Source organism: Rhea pennata, chromosome 14 (assembly GCF_028389875.1).
Source record: "Rhea pennata isolate bPtePen1 chromosome 14, bPtePen1.pri, whole genome shotgun sequence".
In the NCBI taxonomy this organism is placed as follows: Eukaryota; Metazoa; Chordata; class Aves; order Rheiformes; family Rheidae; genus Rhea; species Rhea pennata.
Genome location: NC_084676.1, coordinates 1,418,748 through 1,440,753, shown reverse-complemented (window position 1 = coordinate 1,440,753; position 22,006 = coordinate 1,418,748). Strand labels below are relative to the sequence as shown.

Sequence of the window (22,006 nt, the reverse complement as noted above, 5' to 3'; positions counted from 1 at the left end):
TGTGGAGAGTGCCGATGGAAAAGAAGCCACCCAGTTGGGCTACGTTGTGTCAAGGAGTCCAGGAGCCCTTTGACTCCTTTGTCAATAAGCTTGTGGTGTCTATTGAGGCGTCTCACGAGATCGGGGAGGGGGTCAAGGAATAGTTGTTGCGTGCTTTTGCGTTTGAGAATGCAAATGCGAAAATGAAAATGTTGCTAAGCACCTTGCCTAGGAGTGCCACGCTCTCTCAGATGCTGGAGAGAGCAGCTAATTCTGGCCTCCAGCAGCAAGCTGCGTTTGTGTCTGAGGCGGTTGCCGCTGCTGTTAAACAGCAAAGCAAATCGCTTGCAGAAGCAGTGGCACAGCAGACACAGGCGCTTGCCGCTGCCTTACAGGGCCCGACCCAGCAGAAGAGACCTCGTAACTTAGGGGCTTGCTTCCGCTGTGGGAAACCGGGCCACACCTGGAAATAATGCAGGGAGGCACAAGTGTGGTGTGAGAACTGTCAAAGAGACACTCACGCCTCTGCTGCATGTTGGCGGTCGGGAAACGGCTTGTGGAGCGCGAAAGGGGGTTGCATGCAGACAACAATAACCCCTCCTCTGGCTCCGGTGGTTGGGGGACTCCAGCCACTGCCGGGAGCTTGGGGTTCGACCTGGCAACAGCAGTAGAAATCACCCTGATTGACACCAGGCCACAAAAAATTCCAACAGGGTGGCACAAGCCACCTGATCGAGTGGGGGCCTTTTGTTAGGCCACTCCTCGGCCGGCTTGAAGGGCATCATTGTATGCCCTGGGGTTCTTGATGCTGATTATACAGGTGAAGTTTGGATAGTAGCATATACTCTAACTCCTCCCATTTTTATACCAAGGGGAAGTAAAATTGCCCAGATCATCCCATTTCCACAGTTATTAGCAGAATTGACCAATCCTGCTCAGCTTCGAGAGTTGCCCCAGTGGGGGAATGCTGGGTTTGGAAGTACCGACCCGCTGGCTTGTCTAACTCTAAACATGAACCGTAGACCGATGGTCTCGGTGCAAGTAAATTATGCCGGTGAGCAGCGGTACTTCTGCTTGCTGTTGGACACAGGAGCTGATGTTACGATCATGTCAGCCACGGTTTGGCCCACACTCTGGCCAGTTCGTCCGTCTCCAGATGCAGTTGCGGGTGTGGGGGGATCAGCTCAAGCCATGGTAACTTTGCAGCCTGCGGAGCTGATCCTTGAGCAACGCAGCCCCGGGTACTCCTTACTATCCTGCCACTACCTGAAGGGGTCAATGGGTTGGTGGGACGGGAGTGCCTCACACAATGGGGAGTTGTTTTAGCAACCCCTGACTCGGTTTTTTTCTCAGTGGCCGCTGTGAAGCAACCGACACCCCTGAAGCTCACTTGGCTCACTAATGAACCAGTGTGGGTGGAGTAGTGGCCGCTGACACAGGAACAGTTGCAACGGGCGCATGAATTAGTTGCTGAACAGTTATGTGTCAGGCATATTCAACCTTCAACAAGTCCTTGGAACACACCTATATTTGTTATTCCAAAAAAAATCAGGGAAGTGGCATTTGTTACATGACCTAAGAAAGGTAAACAAGCAAACGCTGCCAATGGGGGCGCTGCAGCCAGGGCTGCCAGCACCTACAATGATTCCACGTGAATGGCACATTCTGATTGTAGACCTTAAGGATTGTTTTTTTCACAATTCCACTTCACCCGGTTGATGCACCTCGATTTGCCTTTTCCCTTCCAGCGCTTAATAAGGCCGCCCCGAGTCAGTGATTTGAATGGGTCGTGCTCCCTCGAGGGATGCGTAACAGCTCCACCATGTGTCAGTTACTCGTAGCGGCCGCCTTGCAGCCCATCCGTCAAGCATGGCCACAAGCAATCATTTATCATTATATGGATGACATTTTAGTAGCCCAGGCTGCTCCCTTTTCACACCATCAAAGCAAATATTTGCATGATACGATACTGGCCAGAGGATTACAGGTTGCTCCAGAAAAGATACAGGTTACCAGCCCATGGAAATATTTGGCATGGCACATCAGTGATACTATGGTCAGACCACAAAAGGTTACACTGACAACTGCCATCCACACCCTACGGGATGCATAGAAACTTATGGGAGATTTACAATGGATCAGGGCCATAGTAGGCATTCGAAACGAGGAGCTGGAGCCTCTTCGCCCCTTATTAAAGGGCTCGGATCCAGCTACCCCTGTCCATTTGTCTACAGCACAACAGGCTTGTTTACAGCACTTAACGGATTTAGTCACATCACGGTGGGCATCTTGTCGGTTTGAAGACGAGCCATATAGGCTTGTCGTACTGTTATCTGGCCATAAGTGTGTGCAGTCATCATGCAGTGGCAAAAAGAAAAGGGGGGGGAGGGAGAGATGTGATAGCGGTTTTGCAATGGATATTTCTCCCTCTCCAACCGAAGTGTAGTATTGTTACGCGCCTGGAGCAAGTAGAGGAAGTAATTAGAAAAGGACAGGATAGGCTGGTGGCCATCACCGGCCAGGAGCCCGATGCAATTCACATACCAATGGCACAAGCAGATTTGGACGTGTCTGGTAGAAGTTCCCACTTTTTGGATCAAGTATTTTAAGCCGTTTAGCATTCACAATTGTAATCAATCCCTAAACGTAAGCCATTGTGCAGCAATTGATTTTTTCCTATTGGCACAAGGACATGGATGTGAGGACTTTGAGGGAATGTGTTGCTTGAACCTGTCAGATCACAGTGAATCTATCCACAAGAAGATTCGGTGGCTACAAGATCATACGAAGAAAATACAACAAGAGCAGGGACTTTTGGACAGATGGCTACAGGGTTTGTTTGGCCCTTTGCCTCGATGGTTGTTAAGTTTGATCAAAGAACTATTGTGGATAGCAGTTGTGCTGTGCTTGCTGGGTGTATTCCTCTGTATTACATTTAGCTGTGTTAAGCGGATGTTCCCAAGGCTCTTAAACAAGTTTGGGTTGCTCAAAAGAAAAATGGGGGAATTGCAGAGAATTGGCTGGACGAGCATGGATATCAGGCCATACAAATGAGCAACCCTGACTTGCTGATATGGAGTAATCTTGGAGACACCTTGAAGGACAAGTAATGAGGGAATAAGAATGAATGCTATGTAAAAACAGGATGAAGGGGCTGGTGAGATGGGACAGTGAATATGTGGATAGCCAATAGCACAGAGCTTTGCGGCGTGAACTATAGTAGTAAGCCAATTAGATATAACCAGCAGGATGCTTGAGCGTGTGAACTGCATACGATGGTATATAAGCAGGTTAAGTTGCTGAAATAAACGGATCATATTGCTAGCTCATATTGAGTCGTCTTATGATTCCACAAGCCCGCCTCCGACAGGTGCCTACTACAGGCCACCTGATCAGGAAGAGGAAGTCGAGGAGGCCTTCTACAGACAGCTGGAAGTAGCCTCACAATCACAGGCCCTGCTTCTCATGGGGGATTTCACCCACCCCGATATCTGCTGGAAGGACTACACAGCTAGGCACAGCCAGACCCGCAGGCTCCTGCAGAGCATCAGTTAGGACTTTTTGACACAGGTGGTGGAGGAGCCATGAGGAGGGGTGTCCTGATGGACGTTGTCCTAACCCACAAAGAAGGACTGGTTGCAGATGTGAAGGTTGGGGGCAGCCTTGGCTGCAGTGACCATGAGATGGTGGAATTCAGGATCCTGCATGGAGGAAGCAAGCCAATAAGCAGGATCGCAACCCTGGACTTCAGCAGATCCAACTTTGGCCTCTTCAGAGGCCTACCGGGAGAAGTCCCATGGCTTAAGGCCCCAGGAGGAAGGGGGGTCCGGGAGAGCTGGCGAGTATTCAAGCATCACTTCCTCCAAGCTCAAGAGCATGCATCCGAAGGAGAAACAAGTCCAGCAAAGGGGGCAGGAGACCTGCATGGATGAGCAAGGAGCTCCTGCCAAAACTCCAATGGAAGAGGAAAGTACACAGAATGTGGAAGAGGGGACAGGCCACTTGGGAGGATTCTAAGTATGTTGTCAGAGTATGCAGAGATTCAATGAGGAAGGCCAAGGCCCATTTGGATTTAAGCCTGGCAAGGCATGTCAAGGACAACAAGAAGGGCTTCCTCAGACACATCAGTAGCAAGAGGAAGACTGGGGAAAATGTGGGCCTGCTCCTGAATGGGGTGGGAGCCCTGGTGATGAACGATGCAGAGAAGGCAGAGTTACTCAATGCCTTCTTTGCTTCAGTCTTCACTGCTAAGGGTAGCCCTCACCAATCCCAGAGCCATGAGAGGAGAGAGAAAGTCTGGAGAAAGGAAGACTTTCCTCTGCTCAAGGAGGATCGGGTTAGAGATCTTTTGGGCAAACTTGACATCTGCAGATCCATGGGCCCTGATGGGATGCACCCACGAGTACTGAGGGAGCTGGTGGATGTTGTTGCTAGGCCACTCTCCATCATCCTTGAAGGGTCATGGAGAACTGGAGAGGTGCCCGAGGACTGGAAGAAAGCCAGTGTTACTCCCATCTTCAAAAAGCGCAAGAAGGAGAACCCACGAAAAAACGGCTGCTCAGCCTCACCTCCATCCCTGCAAAGGTGATGGAACAGCTCGTTCTGGACATCATCTCCAAGCAGACGGAGGTAAAGAAGGTGATCGGGAGGAATCAGCATGGATTCGTCAAGGGCAAACCACACTTGACCAATCTGACAGCCTTCCACGACGGAATGACTGGTTGTGTAGATGAAGGGAGAGCAGTTGATGTTGTCTACCTCGACTTCAGCAAGCCTTTTTACGTTGTCTCCCATAACATCCTCTTAGGTAAACTCAAGAAGTGAAGGTTACATGAGTGGACAGCGAAGTGGATTGAGAACTGGCTGAAAGGTAGAGCTGAGAGGGTTGTCATCACTGGCACACAGTCTAGCTGGAGGCCTGTAGTTAATGGAGTTCCCCAGGGCTCAGTACTGGGGCCAGTCTTCTTCAACTTATTCGTCAATGACATGGACAAAGGGACAGAGCGCCTCCTCAGCAAGTTTGCTGAGGATACCAAGCTGGGAGGAGTGGCTGATACACCAGAAGGCAGTGCTGCCATTCAGAGAGATCTGGACAGTTAGGCAGAAAAGACCCTCAGGAAGTTCAACAAGGGCAAGTGCAGGGCTTTGCAGCTAGGGAGGAATAACCCTTTCAGTTATTCACCAGTACAGGCTGGGGGCTGACCTGCTGGAAAACAGCTCTGCAGAGGAGGACCTGGGAGGCCTGGTGGGTGACTATGAGCCAGTAATGTGCCCTTGTGGCCAGGAAGGCCAATGGGATCCTGGGGTGTACGATGAAGAGTGTTACCATCAGGTTGAGGGAGGGGATCCTGCTGCTCTACCCAGCCTTGGTGAGGCCTCATCTCGAGTCCTGTGTCCAGTTCTGGGCTCCCCAGAGCAAGAGAGACATGGAGTCCCCAGAGAGTGCCCAGCATAGGGCTACAAAGATGATCAGAGGAGTGGAGCATGTTCCCTATGAGGAAAGGCTGCAAGAGCTGGGGCTGTTTTGCCTGCAGAAGAGAAGACTGAGAGGGGGTCTTATCAATGTCTACAAATACCTCAAGGGAGGGTGTCAAGGGGATGGGGCCAAACTGTTCTCAGTGGTGACATTCAACAGGACAGGAGGGAACGGTCACAAACTGAACCAGACGAAGCTCTGTCTGTATATAGGGATGAACTTCTTTACTGTGAGAGTGATGGAGCACTGGATAAAAGACTGGGTAAACAGAAACTAACCTCTGAGGTGAGAGTGGCTAGGTAGCTGAGCAGGGGCCCAGAGAGGGTGTCAAATTGCCATCCTTGGAGATATTTGGCATTTGACGTGCAAATGCTCAGACAAGGGTGAAAAATTAGGACAGCCACAGCTCTTTAGTGGTCTCTCTCTCCCTCAGGCAAGACGTGTTCCTCTTCCTCATTTTCTGATTGCGGCTGCATGATGCATGTCCAGTTCCTGCCTATCTTTCCAGACAGGCAAGCACTTGCAGAGCAACAGAGACAGAGGTTCAGTACGCACAGTAATGAGATCCCACACATTGCCTCACACCCGTTCACTTCTGTGACAGGTGTGTGATGATGTTAACATAAGTCGTGACAGTTATCCCCCTGCATTTTCCCGCAGAACATACCCACACGCTCCCACTTCATGAGCTGCGATAAATGTATGCACTATGTCCACTTCCATGAGAAGGGTAGCAGCAGAAAGGAAGTTTGTCATCTGATGTCATTCCCTCGAGGTCAAACGCACCTCCGTACAGGAGAAAAGAAGTGCCCACACCGATGGCACACGGCCCCAGTTTGCACATCACACGGACATCAGAATGAAGCAGTCTGCATCTTGCACACAATACTGAGATATCTCCCAAGTCACGCTGGTGATGGGGAAAGGGGCTGGTTCCACTGGGGGGAAATGCTGTCCCAGCTGGAACCCACATGCTCACCACCAGGCACCGTGGCACCATCACAGCATGTTTATCTGCACTCTCACAAAACAAGCACGGCCCACCACCACGGGACACCTGGAACTGGCCCACTCAGCAACCATGAGTGACAAGCTTTCACCAGGGCTCCTGCTGACCAAAGGCAGGTCCTCGACATATATGCCCTCGCTTACTGAGCAACACACTTTTCCATGTCTTCCACCTACCTCGAGATTTGCTCTTGCACCTGCGCCCTTTGAAGTACTAAGCATGTTAACAACGTCCTTGAATCGAGGCTTTTTCAACGACAAGATTCACCTCCCAGGATAGAACTCAAGCTGTTACTCCTTCTGTAGACTGCAGAGTGGCTTCGTGCGCCTGCAGAGTCGAAGCAACGCAGCATGCCGCAGCACGCAATTACTTCCGCTTTGCCTGGCACTCAGACACAGGCAGTCGAAAGCAGTCCGTCCCGAGACACTGTGCAAGTATTCTGCAGCACTGAGTCACAGCCGAACACGAGTGCCAGCTGCGGTAGAACTACACTTTCTGGCAGAGCTACGCATGAGTATGTAACAACATGGAACCCCACAGGGGGGAAACCTGCACTACAACCGCGCAAACGGCACACAGGAAAAAACACACAAGGAATGAAACCATCAAGATGACAACCAGGGATGCGGAGCGAACGGGAACCATGTCTGCTGCAAGAAGACACTGGGTGGGGCACAGCTGAGGTTCTCGTTCTCTCCCGCTTCTCGCGGACGGGGACTAAGAAGGTGGGGAACACAAATCCAGAAGGAAGAACGAGCAAAGGCAAAGAAGAAAGAAAATGAGGGAGAGAAGTCACCCACCCCCTTCTCAACTTTCCTCCGCGAGGAGCCCTTCAGGGGCCTCACCCCCACTCCCCGCCCCCTCAGACCATCAAAGACGGAGCCATCAGCGCTAATTACGGCCACCAGCTGCCTGGCATTGTCCATTCACACCTAATGAAGGCTAAGCTCGTTAGGCACTGACTGCAGGCACTATATGGAGGTGATGTCGGTTAATGACGGCAATCTCCTGAGTTTCTTTTCCACCCTTCCCTTCCCTTTCCTTCCTTTCCTCTCTTTGGCCGCAACATCCCCTGCCGTTACATTCCTGTCCACAACACCCTCTTCTCGCTTCCTCGTCTCCAATCCCGCCTTTTCCACTGTAGTGCTTTCTACATGTCGACTCCACTCCTGCAACAAGTACGCGCAGCACTTCAGGAAAAAGCCCTCAGGCCTCTGCCTTCTTGATTCCCACCGAGCCATCGCAAACACCGAGGCCTCCACAACGAAGCTGTTTGCGTGGGAACGAAGCTCCTGATTCACCATGATCAACAGGCACAGGCGCAGACTCTTCCCTTTTGCAAGGCTGCCTTTGAGACACTGATGTAGCTCAGCGGTTTCAGGCGCTCTCCTTCCTTACCGAAGAGCGGATAATAGAGCAGGGTAATCCTTTTACAAACAACACCTCTGTTACGCCGTGACAGGGTACTCCACCTCCCGACATACGAGACCAGCCGAAGATACGGTCGGTGTGGACAGACTCCAGAGACACCTGACAACTCCAGGCACGCTTTCGTTGGCAAGTCCCACTGAACAAAGCCCAGCAAGAAAACGCCCAGCGAAAGATGAATTTCAATAGGGGAGACACAGCTCTCCAGTGATCTCTCTCCCCCCGCCCCCCGTCAATCCCGCCAATCCCGCCAAACAAAACTTCCGTTGTATCTCGTTCTCCACTTGCAGCTGAAGGATGAAGGTCAGGCATCCTTTTCAGGCTGCCTCTCCAGGCTCGTGCAGCCTGCAAAACGGTCTTGGGAAAGCATCACTAAGCAGCTCTCTTGACTTAGGCACTTCTCTACGCATTCTCGGCGCCAGTGCCACGGTGCCAGGAAATTGCTGAACACCAACCAGCTCCCACAGTTCTGCTTCCCACTCCCAGCACGACTGGGCCTAATGCAGATCCTTACCCTAACAGCCACACTATTACTGAAGGAATATACGGATTGTGCCAAATAGGCAGAGCATCTCAGCCAGAACCTACACGACGGGCATCGAAGCAGCAAACGGTTGCTGGGAACTCCACACACTGGAGGCAATAACATTTGTGAAGGTGCTGCCGAGACAGCTCCAACCACAAGCGGCTCTCACTTCATTCTCTGAGACGACTACCCAACTCGGGAAGAGTGAGCGACAGCTACCAGGCAGCAGATTTGAAAGCCAGCAGACCAAAGAGCCGAGGGGCACACTCCTCCTCATGCCTCGCTGGAAACCATCTCTGAGAAGGATAAGGCCCCAGCATCACAACCCCAACACCTCCGGAGGCCGAGGCAAGCTCCCGGCGCCGCACGCCACGAGAACACCCTCCCGCAGCACCGTTCCCAGGAACGGGAAATGGGAAACGCTCAGGAGAAAGCGTTCCGGGGAGAACCCTCGGGAAGACCTCTGCAGAAGGGATCCCACCAAGCCCCACGCTCCAGAGCGCGGACTCCTTCTCCAAGCACGCACCGGCTCTGAACGCCGAGAGCTTTTGCAAGCGAAGGGAGACACAGCGGGCATCGCAGTGCCAAGAGGCGCAGACCAAAAGGCTGCCAAGTACCGGCCGAAAGGCAGAGGCAAAAGCGGGCAAGGAGCGTCAGGGCAGGCGGAAGGGTGGGAGGGGAGGAGAAAAGAAAGTGCCACTGACCGTGTCCAGCAGAGCGGGCAGATCCTGCGGCGTCTCCTTCGCCGCGCCGCCGGCGGGCGGCGGGAAGTTGGGGCTGAAAACCATGAGGTCGCTCTTGCCCGCGCCGTCCGCCACGCACAGGCTCCGGCTCTGCCGCTGCGAGTACGACCAGCTGCCCACTTCGCTGGCGCACACCAGCGTCGCCGGCCCGGGCCCCGAGAGCACGGCCGCCCGCGGCGCCCACCGCCACGCCCCGTACAGCACCAGCGCCAGCAGGAAGAGGCTCGACACCGCGCAGATGGCCACCACCAGCCACACGTTCGTCGCCGCCGCCCCACCGCCGCCGCCGCCCTCGGCGCCCGCCGCCGGCCGCAGCCCCGGCGACGACGAGCCCGCCGCCGCCAGCGCCGCCTCGCCGCCCTCGCCCAGCGACACGCTCAGCGTGGCCGTGGCCGAGCGCGCCGGCTCGCCGTGGTCCCGCACCACGATGAGCAGCGTCTGCCCCGGGCCGTCCGCCTCCTCCAGCGCCCGCGCCGTGCTCACCTCGCCGCTGTACAGCCCCACGCGGAACGCGCCCTTGCCCCGCGGCTCCCGCAGCTCGTAGCGCAGCCACGCGTTGTAGCCCGAGTCCGCGTCCACCGCGCGGATCTTCGCCACCACCTGCCCCGCCGGCGACCCCCACGCCGCCCACGCCCACAGCGACGCCGACGCCGACGGCCCCGCCGACGCCGACCCCGACGCGCCGCCCGCCCAGGGCCCCGCGCCGCCGCCCGCCGGCGGCAGCAGCGCCGGCGCGTTGTCGTTCTCGTCCACGACGAAGAGCTGCACCGTGGCGTTGCCGCACAGCGCCGGCTCCCCCGCGTCCACCGCGCGCACCTCGAACTGCAGCACCTGCACCTCCTCGTAGTCCAAGGGCTGCAGCGCCCACAGACGCCCGCTCTCCGCCTCCACCGACACGTAGCTCGACGCCGAGCGCGACGCCCCCCCGGCCATGCCCTCCGCCAGCGAGTAGCTCACGCGCCCGTTGCCCGCCTCGTCCGGATCCCGCGCCCACAGCCGCGCCAGCTCCGCGCCCGCCGCGTTGTTCTCCCGCGCCAGCACCGTGTACACGGCCTGCGCGAACGCCGGCGCGTTGTCGTTCACGTCCGACACCGGCACCCGCAGCCCGCGCCTGGCGCGCAGCGGCGGCGCCCCGCCGTCCTCCGCCCGCACCTCCACCTCGTACTCCGCCACCCGCTCGCGGTCCAGCGCCTCCCGCAGCACCAGCGAGTACGAGCCCTCGAACGTCGCCACCAGCCCGAACGGCGCCGCCGGCCACACCGCGCACCGCACGCGCCCGTTCGCCCCCGAGTCCCGGTCCGACACGCTCAGCAGCGCCACCACCGTGCCTAGGGCCGCGTCCTCCGGCACCGGCACCGACAGCGACGTCACCCACACCTCCGGCGCGTTGTCGTTCACGTCCAGCACCTCCAGCTCCACTCTGCAGTGTCCCGACAACGGAGGCGAACCCTTGTCTCTCGCCTCTATGCGGAAGTCAAATACTTTGACTTCTTCAAAATCCAGGGGCGCCGTCAGTCTGATCTCTCCCGTGTTTGGATTCACGCTAATGACATCTTTCCCAAGGAGTGGCAGGAAGTGGGTGGCTGTGTAGGTCACTGCGCGGTTCGATCCCTCGTCAGGATCCGTGGCGCTCAAGCGCAAAACCAGCGTCCCCTCTGCAGCGTTCTCTGCCAGCTGCACTTTATAGACCGACTGGTTGAACTCGGGCGCGTTGTCGTTCACATCCAGCACCGAGACCACCAGCTCCATGGTGCCCGACAGCGACGGTCTGCCCCCGTCACTCGCCGTCAGCAGCAGCCGGTGCACAGGCATCGCCTCCCGGTCCAGAGCCTTCGTTAACACGAGTTCGGGTAGCATATTTCCGTCATTCATTTTCTGTAAATCCAGAGCGAAATGCTCGCTCGGGCTGAGTTTGTAGGAGAGCTGCGCGTTGGCTCCGATATCTGCGTCCGACGCGCCCTCCAGCGGGAAGCGCGATCCCGGCAGCATTAAGGACTCCGCGACACTGAGGTTTTTGCGGGCGGCGGGGAAGAGCGGCGCGTTGTCGTTGATGTCGGTGACCTCCAGCTCCACGTGAAAGACGCGCAGCGGCCGCTCCAGCAGCACCTCCAGGCGCAGGGCGCACGGCGCGCTCTTCCCGCACAGCTCCTCCCGGTCCAGCCGCGAGCTCACCACCAGCGCCCCGCTCGCCCTGCTCACCTCCACGCTCGCCCGCCGGCCCTTCGCCACCAGCCGCAGCCGACGCGCCTCCAGCTCGCCCGCCTCCAGGCCCAGGTCCTGCGCCAGGCGACCCACCACCGTGCCGCCCTCGGCCTCCTCCGGCACCGAGTAGCGCAGCTGGCCGCCGCCCAGAGCCCAGGCCGCCTGCAGCACCAGCACCCGCAGCACCGCACGCACGCACACGCCCATGGCCGGCACTCGCACGGGCCCCGCGCGGCTCCCCGGCACCGCCGCCGCTCGCCGCGGCTCCCCGGCACCGCCGCCCGCGCCCTGCCGCTCCCCCCGTGCTCACAGCCGGGCTTTCCGCCGCGCCGGGGCGGAGCCGCCGCGCCGCCGCCGCCGCCGTTCCTGAGCCTGCAGCGACACCGTGTGCCCCGACGCCAAACGCGCGCCGGCAAAGCCGCCGCCTGCGGCCCTCACGCCCCACACCGCCGACTCGCGCCCCGGCACCCGCGGCCTCTCCCGCACACGCCCCACACCGCACCTCCGCCTCCCCTCTCCGCTCAGGTGCCGCCGCTTCCGCTGCCCGACGCTCCACGCGCCTGCCCAGGCGCGGACACGCCACCGCCGCCCGCGCACCTCTTCCCGCGCTGAGCCGCCTCCCGCCCAGCGAGGCTTCCTTAACCGCAGCCTTCGCCTCCCACAGCGCACTCCGTGCTGCCGCCCCCGCCGTAGGCCGAGCGCTGGCCCGTTGCACCCATGCAGTCGAAGCACAGCGAGCGCCACGGGCGTCCTGCTCCTTTTGCCTCGAGCCCGGCCAGGAGCGCTCGGCAGTGGCGTACACCCTGCATGAGTCCCGCGTATCCCGGTAAGCGGAGACCTGCGGGAGCTGCACAAACGCGGTGCAGGAAAACGTGGGCAAGGGGCAGGATCTGCAACAAAACAGCAGAGGATGCAAAGGGAACGGCAACAAGCTCTGCTGCACCGGAACAACGTTCTTCTGCTAAATGGTGTGATAGGCTCTGTGGAGGACCGATGAGCTCCCCCCGCTTCCTTTGGCGAGGAGGGGGCCATGAGGCGAAATCCAGAAGGAATGCAGGAGGAAAACGGAGCTCGTGAGAAATCGCCCACTTCCGTCTTGCTTCCCTCTGCGGGGGAACTCCGGGTCACCGCTTACCACGGGGCATCACTTCCCTGGCACGGTGCGATTGCTCTGAATGGTGGGTAAGCTCCCTCGTGACTAGCGGTATTCAGCAGAGAGCCATCATGCTCGCTAATGTTATCGAATTCTTTTTTCCTCCTTCCCTCTCCTGCCTTTCCCTCTGCTTAAAACTCCTTCTCTTCTAGCCTCTTCAAAACGCTTTCCACCTCTTCGTGTTCTCTTCTTCCCTCCATTTCTCTTCTTTCTTCCCTTTTCTAAAGCGTTTTCTGAATGTCTGTGCCGCTCTCGACATGAGGCTCATGCATGACTTGGGGCAAAACCTCTCCTGCCTCTTCTTAACTCTTTCCCATCTTGGCTTGCACGAGGTCCCTGAGTACTGAGGATTCCAAAGGGCTCTTGGGAAACTGCTTTTCTAGGGAAGTCCCTCGATCTCCTCAATCTCTCCCCATCTGCCACTGGATTCAGAGCCACGGAGCACGCCTGGGAAGGCCTTCAGTGACACCACACTGCCCTCAGCTCTGTCCTCTTTGACCCGCCCTCACTTCTCTGTGCTCAGCAGGAATAAAAGGGCTCCCGCCTGCTTCCAGGCTGCACAAAGCAGGCACTCCCCCTCTCTGGGAGAAGACTTCCATCCACTGCACAGACCGAGGCTTATACCACAACTGTAGCCACATGGGACTGATTTCTGAAAGATCACTGCTAGCAGCAGGCACCAATTCTTCTTCTTGCAAGGTTGCATTTGACACACACATGTGGCTCCACGGTTTCACGTACTCTCCGTCTTCACCAGAAAGCACAGCACAGAGCAAGGAGATCATGTTACAAAGAACGTCTCTACTGGACCATGACAGCATTGTCCACCCTTTCAAATGCAAGCCATCCCTGAGACAGGGTGAGCACACAGACACTCCAAAGAGATCTGACAACTACTTACTTCAGCAGGACAATGTGAGCATATCTTGGCATGCTGACCTTCAGAGAAGAGTGAAAACATAGAGGAGAAGCACGGCTCTTTTTGGTGGTCTCTCTCTCCCCCAAGGAAGGTGGTATTTCCCTTTGCCTCGTTTTTCATTTGCAGGTGCATTTTGCTTGTCCAGCTTCTCCTTATCGTTCCAAGAAGGCAAGTACTCACACAATAAAAAAATAGGAATTTCTGTATGCACAGCAATGTGCCCCTGGATGTTCTGCCACTGCCTGCTTCTTCAGAAAAATAAATCAGATTATTCCTCCAGAAGGCATTCTAAGCGAATTCTCCAGTGACCAATAACAAGGATAACTTCCGTGGAAGTGTGATTTGCACAAACTGTGCATGTCTTCTCAAAGCTCTGAAATCACTGCATCACTGACTCATCCCTATAGCCACTTCTGTGCAATTCAGAAGCAGAACAGAAAGCTGGACATGCACGCCATTCTCTCGAGGTCATCTCCATAAAGAAGAAAAGTGGTCTCTCTCTTTGGTGGTCTCTCTCTCCCTCAAGCAAGACATGTTCCTCTTCCTCATTTTTGCACAGCAGCTGCATGATGCATGTCCAGTTCCTGCTTGTCTTTCCAGACAGGCAAGCACTTGCAGAACAACAGAGCCAGAAGTTCATTACGCACAGTAATGAGATCCCACACATTGCCTCACAACCATTGACTTATGTGACAGGTGTGTGATGATGTGAACAGACGTGACAGTTACTCCCTGTGTTTTCCCGCAGAACATACCCACACGCTCCCTCTTCATGAGCTGCGATAAATGTATGCACTATGTCCACTTCCATGAGAAGGGTAGCAGCAGAAAGGAAGTTTGTCATCTGATGTCATTCCCTCGAGGTCAAATGCGCCTCCGTACAGGAGAAAAGAAGTGCCCACACCGATGGCACACGGCCCCAGTTTGCACATCACACGGACACCAGAATGAGGCAGTCTCTGCATCTTGCACTCAAATATTGAGATATCTCCCAAGTCACGCTGGCGATGGGGAAAGGGGCTGGTTCCACTGGGGGGAAATGCTGTCCCAGCTGGTACCCACATGCTCACCATCAGGCACCGTGGCACCATCACAGCATGTTTATCTGCACTCTCACAAAACAAGCACGGCCCACCACCATGGGACACATGGAACTGGCCCACTCAGCAACCATGAGTGACAAGCTTTCACCAGGGCTCCTGCTGACCAAAAGCAGCTCCTTGACATATACGCCCTGGCTTATTGAGCAACACACTTTTCCATGTCTTCCACCTACCTCGAGATTTGCTCTTCCACCTGCACCCTATAAACTACTAAGTATGTTAACAACGTCCTTGAATCGAGGCTTTTTCAACGACAAGATTCACCTCCCAGGATAGAACTCAAGCTGTTACTCCTTCTGTAGACTGCAGAGTGGCTTCGTGCGCCTGCAGAGTCGAAGCAATGCAGCATGCCGCAGCACGCAATTACTTCCGCTTTGCCTGGCACTCAGACACAGGCAGTCGAAAGCAGTCCGTCCCGAGACACTGTGCAAGTATTCTGCAGCACTGAGTCACAGCCGAACACGAGTGCAAGCTGCTGTAGAACTACACTTTCTGGCAGAGCTACGCATGAGTATGTAACAACATGGAACCCCACAGGGGGGAAACCTGCACTACAGCCGCGCAAACGGCACACAGGAAAACACACACAAGGAATGAAACCATCAAGATGACAACCAGGGATGCGGAGCGAACGGGAACCACGTCTGCTGCAAGAAGACACTGGGTGGGGCACAGCTGAGGTTCTCGTTCTCTCCCGCTTCTCGCGGACGGGGACTAAGAAGGTGGGGAACACAAATCCAGAAGGAAGAACGAGCAAAGGCAAAGAAGAAAGAAAATGAGGGAGAGAAGTCACCCGCCCCTTTCTCAACTTTCCTCCGCGAGGAGCCCTTCAGGGGCCTCACCCCCACTCCCCGCCCCCTCAGACCATCAAAGACGGAGCCATCAGCGCTAATTACGGCCACCAGCTGCCTGGCATTGTCCATTCACACCTAATGAAGGCTAAGCTCGTTAGGCACTGACTGCAGGCACTACGTGGATGTGATGTCGGTTAACGACGTCAATCTCCTGAGTTTCTTCTCCACCCTTCCCTTTCCTCCCTTTCCCTTCTTTGTCGCAACATCCCCTGCCGTTACATTCCTGTCCACAACACCCACTTCTCGCTTCCTCGTCTCCAATCCCGCCTTTTCTACTAGTGCTTTCTACATGTCGACTCCACTCCTGCACCAAGTACGCGCAGCACTTCAGGAAAAAGCCCTCAGGCCTCTGCCTTCTTGATTCCCACCGAACCTTCGCAAAGGCCGAGGCCTCCACAACGAAGCTGTTTGCGTGGGAACGACTCACGGCTCCTGATTCACCATGATCAAAAGGCACAGGCGCAGACTCTTCCCTTTTGTAAGGCTGCCTTTGAGACACTGATGTAGCTCAGCGGTTTCAGGCGCTCTCCTTCCTTACCGAATAGCGGATAATAGAGCAAGGTAATCCTTTTACAAACACCACCCCTGTTATGCCGTGACAGGGTACTCCACCTCCCGACATACGAGACCAGCCGAAGATACGGTCGGTGTGGACAGACTCCAGAGACACCTGACAACTCCAGGCACGCTTTCGTTGGCAAGTCCCACTGAACAAAGCCCAGCAAGAAAACGCCCAGCGAAAGATGGACTTCAATAGGGGAGACACAGCTCTCCAATGATCTCTCTCCCCCCGCCCCCCGCCAATCCCGCCAAAGAAAACTTCCGTTGTGTCTCCCACTTGCAGCTGAAGGATGAAGGTCAGGCATCCTTTTCAGGCTGCCTCTCCAGGCTCGTGCAGCCTGCAAAACGGTCTTGGGCAAGCATCACTAAGCAGCTCTCTTGAGTTAGGCCCTTCTCTGGGCATCCTCGACACCCCACCCCGGGATACAGGTTCTCACGACAAGTAGGCTTTCTGTCCTTCTTGGGTTATGACACCTTCTGCCCCCCAACATTACCGCACACACACTCATCTCCACATCCCTCAGGCAAGGCTCTGCACTGCTCAGAGCAACCTTCAAACCAGCACATGGCCAGGCCTCACTCGGCGCCAGTGCCACGGTGCCAGGAAATTGCTGAACACCAACCAGCTCCCACAGTTCTGCTTCCCACTCCCAGCACGACTGGGCCTAATGCAGATCCTTACCCTAACAGCCACACTATTACTGAAGGAATATACGGATTGTGCCAAATAGGCAGAGCATCTCAGCCAGAACCTACACGACGGGCATCGAAGCAGCAAACGGTTGCTGGGAACTCCACACACTGGAGGCAATAACATTTGTGAAGGTGCTGCCGAGACAGCTCCAACCACAAGCGGCTCTCACTTCATTCTCTGAGACGACTACCCAACTCGGGAAGAGTGAGCGACAGCTACCAGGCAGCAGATTTGAAAGCCAGCAGACCAAAGAGCCGAGGGGCACACTCCTCCTCATGCCTCGCTGGAAACCATCTCTGAGAAGGATAAGGCCCCAGCATCACAACCCCAACACCTCCGGAGGCCGAGGCAAGCTCCCGGCGCCGCACGCCACGAGAACACCCTCCCGCAGCACCGTTCCCAGGAACGGGAAATGGGAAACGCTCAGGAGAAAGCGTTCCGGGGAGAACCCTCGGGAAGACCTCTGCAGAAGGGATCCCACCAAGCCCCACGCTCCAGAGCGCGGACTCCTTCTCCAAGCACGCACCGGCTCTGAACGCCGAGAGCTTTTGCAAGCGAAGGGAGACACAGCGGGCATCGCAGTGCCAAGAGGCTCAGACCAAAAGGCTGCCAAGTACCGGCCGAAAGGCAGAGGCAAAAGCGGGCAAGGAGCGTCAGGGCAGGCGGAAGGGTGGGAGGGGAGGAGAAAAGAAAGTGCCACTGACCGTGTCCAGCAGAGCGGGCAGATCCTGCGGCGTCTCCTTCGCCGCGCCGCCGGCGGGCGGCGGGAAGTTGGGGCTGAAAACCATGAGGTCGCTCTTGCCCGCGCCGTCCGCCACGCACAGGCTCCGGCTCTGCCGCTGCGAGTACGACCAGCTGCCCACTTCGCTGGCGCACACCCGCGTCGCCGGCCCGGGCCCCGAGAGCACGGCCGCCCGCGGCGCCCACCGCCACGCCCCGTACAGCACCAGCGCCAGCAGGAAGAGGCTCGACACCGCGCAGATGGCCACCACCAGCCACACGTTCGTCGCCGCCGCCGCCGCCCCACCGCCGCCGCCCTCGGCGCCCGCCGCCGGCCGCAGCCCCGGCGACGGCGAGCCCGCCGCCGCCAGCGCCGCCTCGCCGCCCTCGCCCAGCGACACGCTCAGCGTGGCCGTGGCCGAGCGCGCCGGCTCGCCGTGGTCCCGCACCACGATGAGCAGCGTCTGCCCCGGGCCGTCCGCCTCCTCCAGCGCCCGCGCCGTGCTCACCTCGCCGCTGTACAGCCCCACGCGGAACGCGCCCTTGCCCCGCGGCTCCCGCAGCTCGTAGCGCAGCCACGCGTTGTAGCCCGAGTCCGCGTCCACCGCGCGGATCTTCGCCACCACCTGCCCCGCCGGCCACCCCGACGCCGCCCACGCCCATAGCGACGCCGACGCCGACGGCCCCGCCGACGCCGACCCCGACGCGCCGCCCGCCCAGGGCCCCGCGCCGCCGCCCGCCGGCGGCAGCAGCGCCGGCGCGTTGTCGTTCTCGTCCACGACGAAGAGCTGCACCGTGGCATTGCCGCACAGCGCCGGCTCCCCCGCGTCCACCGCGCGCACCTCGAACTGCAGCACCTGCACCTCCTCGTAGTCCAAGGGCTGCAGCGCCCACAGACGCCCGCTCTCCGCCTCCACCGACACGTAGCTCGACGCCGAGCGCGACGCCCCCCCGGCCATGCCCTCCGCCAGCGAGTAGTTCACGCGCCCGTTGCCCGCCTCGTCCGGGTCCCGCGCCCACAGCCGCGCCAGCTCCGCGCCCGCCGCGTTGTTCTCCCGCGCCAGCACCGTGTACACGGCCTGCGCGAACGCCGGCGCGTTGTCGTTCACGTCCGACACCGGCACCCGCAGCCCGCGCCTGGCGCGCAGCGGCGGCGCCCCGCCGTCCTCCGCCCGCACCTCCACCTCGTACTCCGCCACCCGCTCGCGGTCCAGCGCCTCCCGCAGCACCAGCGAGTACGAGCCCTCGAACGTCGCCACCAGCCCGAACGGCGCCGCCGGCCACACCGCGCACCGCACGCGCCCGTTCGCCCCCGAGTCCCGGTCCGACACGCTCAGCAGCGCCACCACCGTGCCTAGGGCCGCGTCCTCCGGCACCGGCACCGACAGCGACGTCACCCACACCTCCGGCGCGTTGTCGTTCACGTCCAGCACCTCCAGCTCCACTCTGCAGTGTCCCGACAACGGAGGCGAACCCTTGTCTCTCGCCTCTATGCGGAAGTCAAATACTTTGACTTCTTCAAAATCCAGGGGCGCCGTCAGTCTGATCTCTCCCGTGTTTGGATTCACGCTAATGACATCTTTCCCAAGGAGTGGCAGGAAGTGGGTGGCTGTGTAAGTCATCGCGCTGTTCGTTCCCCCGTCAGGATCCGTGGCGCTCAAGCGCAAAACCAGCGTCCCCTCTGCAGCGTTCTCTGCCAGCTGCACTTTATAGACCGACTGGTTGAACTCGGGCGCGTTGTCGTTCACATCCAGCACCGAGACCACCAGCTCCATGGTGCCCGACAGCGACGGTCTGCCCCCGTCACTCGCCGTCAGCAGCAGCCGGTGCACAGGCATCGCCTCCCGGTCCAGAGCTTTCGTTAACACGAGTTCGGGTAGCATATTTCCGTCATTCATTTTCTGTAAATCCAGAGCGAAATGCTCGCTCGGGCTGAGTTTGTAGGAGAGCTGCGCGTTGGCTCCGATATCTGCGTCCGACGCGCCCTCCAGCGGGAAGCGCGAGCCCGGCAGCGTTGTTAATTCCGCGACACTGAGGTTTTTGCGGGCGGCGGGGAAGAGCGGCGCGTTGTCGTTGATGTCGGTGACCTCCAGCTCCACGTGAAAGACGCGCAGCGGCCGCTCCAGCAGCACCTCCAGGCGCAGGGCGCACGGCGCGCTCTTCCCGCACAGCTCCTCCCGGTCCAGCCGCGAGCTCACCACCAGCGCCCCGCTCGCCCCGCTCACCTCCACGCTCGCCCGCCGGCCCTTCGCCGCCAGCCGCAGCCGACGCGCCTCCAGCTCGCCCGCCTCCAGGCCCAGGTCCTGCGCCAGGCGACCCACCACCGTGCCGCCCTCGGCCTCCTCCGGCACCGAGTAGCGCAGCTGGCCGCCGCCCAGAGCCCAGGCCGCCTGCAGCACCAGCACCCGCAGCACAGCACGCATGCACACGCCCATGGCCGGCGCCGGCACTCGCACGGGCCCCGCGCGGCTCCCCGGCACCGCCGCCGCTCGCCGCGGCTCCCCGGCACCGCCGCCCGCGCCCTGCCGCTCCCCCCGTGCTCACAGCCGGGCTTTCCGCCGCGCCGGGGCGGAGCCGCCGCGCCGCCGCCGCCGCCGTTCCTGAGCCTGCAGCGACACCGTGTGCCCCGACGCCAAACGTGCGCCGGCAAAGCCACCGCCTGCGGCCCTAACGCCCCACACCGCCGACTCGCGCCCCGGCACCCGCGGCCTCTCCCGCACACGCCCCACACCGCACCTCCGCCTCCCCTCTCCGCTCAGGCGCCGCCGCTTCCGCTGCCCGACGCTCCACGCGCCTGCCCAGGCGCGGACACGCCACCGCCGCCCGCGCACCTCTTCCCGCGCTGAGCCGCCTCCCGCCCAGCGAGGCTTCCTTAACCGCAGCCTTCGCCTCCCACAGCGCACTCCGTGCTGCCGCCCCCGCCGTAGGCCGAGCGCTGGCCCGTTGCACCCATGCAGTCGAAGCACAGCGAGCGCCACGGGCGTCCTGCTCCTTTTGCCTCGAGCCCGGCCAGGAGCGCTCGGCAGTGGCGTACACCCTGCATGAGTCCCGCGTTTCCCGGTAAGCGGAGACCTGCGGGAGCTGCACAAACGCGGTGCAGGAAAACGTGGGCAAGGGGCAGGATCTGCAACAAAACAGCAGAGGATGCAAAGGGAACGGCAACGAGCTCTGCTGCACCGGAACAACGTTCTTCTGCTAAATGGTGTGATAGGCTCTGTGGAGGACCGATGAGCTCCCCCCGCTTCCTTTGGCGAGGAGGGGGCCATGAGGCGAAATCCAGAAGGGATGCAGGAGGAAAACGGAGCTCGTGAGAAATCGCCCACTTCCGTCTTGCTTCCCTCTGCGGGGGAACTCCGGGTCACCGCTTACCACGGGGCATCACTTCCCTGGCACAGTGCGATTGCTCTGAATGGTGGGTAAGCTCCTTCGTGACTAGCGGTATTCAGCAGAGAGCCATCATGCTCGCTAATGTTGGCGAATTCTTTTTTCCTCCTTCCCTCTCCTGCCTTTCCCTCTGCTTAAAACTCCTTCTCTTCTAGCCTCTTCAAAACGCTTTCGACCTCTTTGTGTTCTCTTCTTCCCTCCATTTCTCTTCTCTTTTCTTCCCTTTTCCAAAGCGTTTTCTGAATGTCTGTGCCATTCTCGACATGAGGCTCATGCATGACTTGGGGCAAAACCTCTCCTGCCTCTTCTTAACTCTTTCCCACCTTGGCTTGCACGAGGTCCCTGAGTACTGAGGATTCCAAAGGGCTCTTGGGAAACTGCTTTTCTAGGGAAGACCCTCGGTCTCCTCAATCTCTCCCCATCTGCCACTGGATTCAGAACCACGGAGCACGCCTGGGAAGGCCTTCAGTGACACCACACTGCCCTCAGCTCTGTCCTCTTTGACCCGTCCTCACTTCTCTGTGCTCAGCAGGAATAAAAGGGCTCCCGCCTGCTTCCAGGCTGCACAAAGCAGGCACTCCCCCTCTCTGGGAGAAGACTTCCATCCACTGCACAGACCGAGGCTTATACCACAACTGTAGCCACATGGGACTGATTTCTGAAAGATCACTGCTAGCAGCAGGCACCAATTCTTCTTCTTGCAAGGTTGCATTTGACACACACATGTGGCTCCACGGTTTCACGTACTCTCCGTCTTCACCAGAAAGCACAGCACAGAGCAAGGAGATCATGTTACAAAGAACGTCTCCACTGGACCATGACAGCATTGTCCACCCTTTCAAATGCAAGCCATCCCTGAGACAGGGTGAGCACACAGACACTCCAAAGAGATCTGACAACTGCTTACTTCAGGAGGACAATGTGAGCATATCTTGGCATGCTGACCTTCAGAGAAGGGTGAAAACATAGAGGAGAAGCACAGCTCTTTTTGGTGGTCTCTCTCTCCCCCCACCCCCAAGGAAGGTGGTATTTCCCTTTGCCTCGTTTTCCATTTGCAGGTGCATTTTGCTTGTCCAGCTTCTCCTTATCGTTCCAAGAAGGCAAGTACTCCCACAACAACAAAATAGGAATTTCTCTGCCCACAGCAATGTGTCCCCACACATTGCCTCACACCCATTAGTACCAGCCATCTGTTAAGCAACAAAACAGAAGCCGTGAAGGTTACACATCTGCATTTTCATGCAAAACATCCACA

The 22,006-nt window shown here is 58.2% G+C and overlaps 2 protein-coding genes across 2 annotated transcripts in view; both read right to left on the bottom strand.

Annotated features, from left to right (window-relative positions):
* The window catches only part of LOC134146759 (protocadherin alpha-C2-like), a 129,082-nt gene extending 117,452 nt beyond the window's left edge, over positions 1–11,630 (bottom strand). The window contains exon 1 of the mRNA XM_062587274.1: positions 9,123–11,630. Coding sequence (XP_062443258.1) covers positions 9,123–11,570 — 2,448 coding nt within the window. The 5' untranslated portion in view covers positions 11,571–11,630. The remainder of the gene's footprint in view (positions 1–9,122) is intronic.
* A 5,582-nt stretch (positions 11,631–17,212) lies between these two features.
* On the bottom strand, positions 17,213–19,864 carry LOC134146665 (protocadherin alpha-8-like). Its single transcript, XM_062587103.1, has one exon. The coding sequence runs from the start codon at positions 19,800–19,802 to the stop codon at positions 17,301–17,303; it is 2,502 nt and encodes an 833-aa protein (XP_062443087.1). The 5' UTR covers positions 19,803–19,864; the 3' UTR covers positions 17,213–17,300.
* Positions 19,865–22,006: the final 2,142 nt, after the last annotated feature.

Coding starts and splice junctions, on each gene's coding strand:
- LOC134146665 (XM_062587103.1), bottom strand. CDS start 19,802: ATGGGCGTGTGCATGCGTGCTGTGCTGCGGGTGCTGGTGCTGCAGGCG.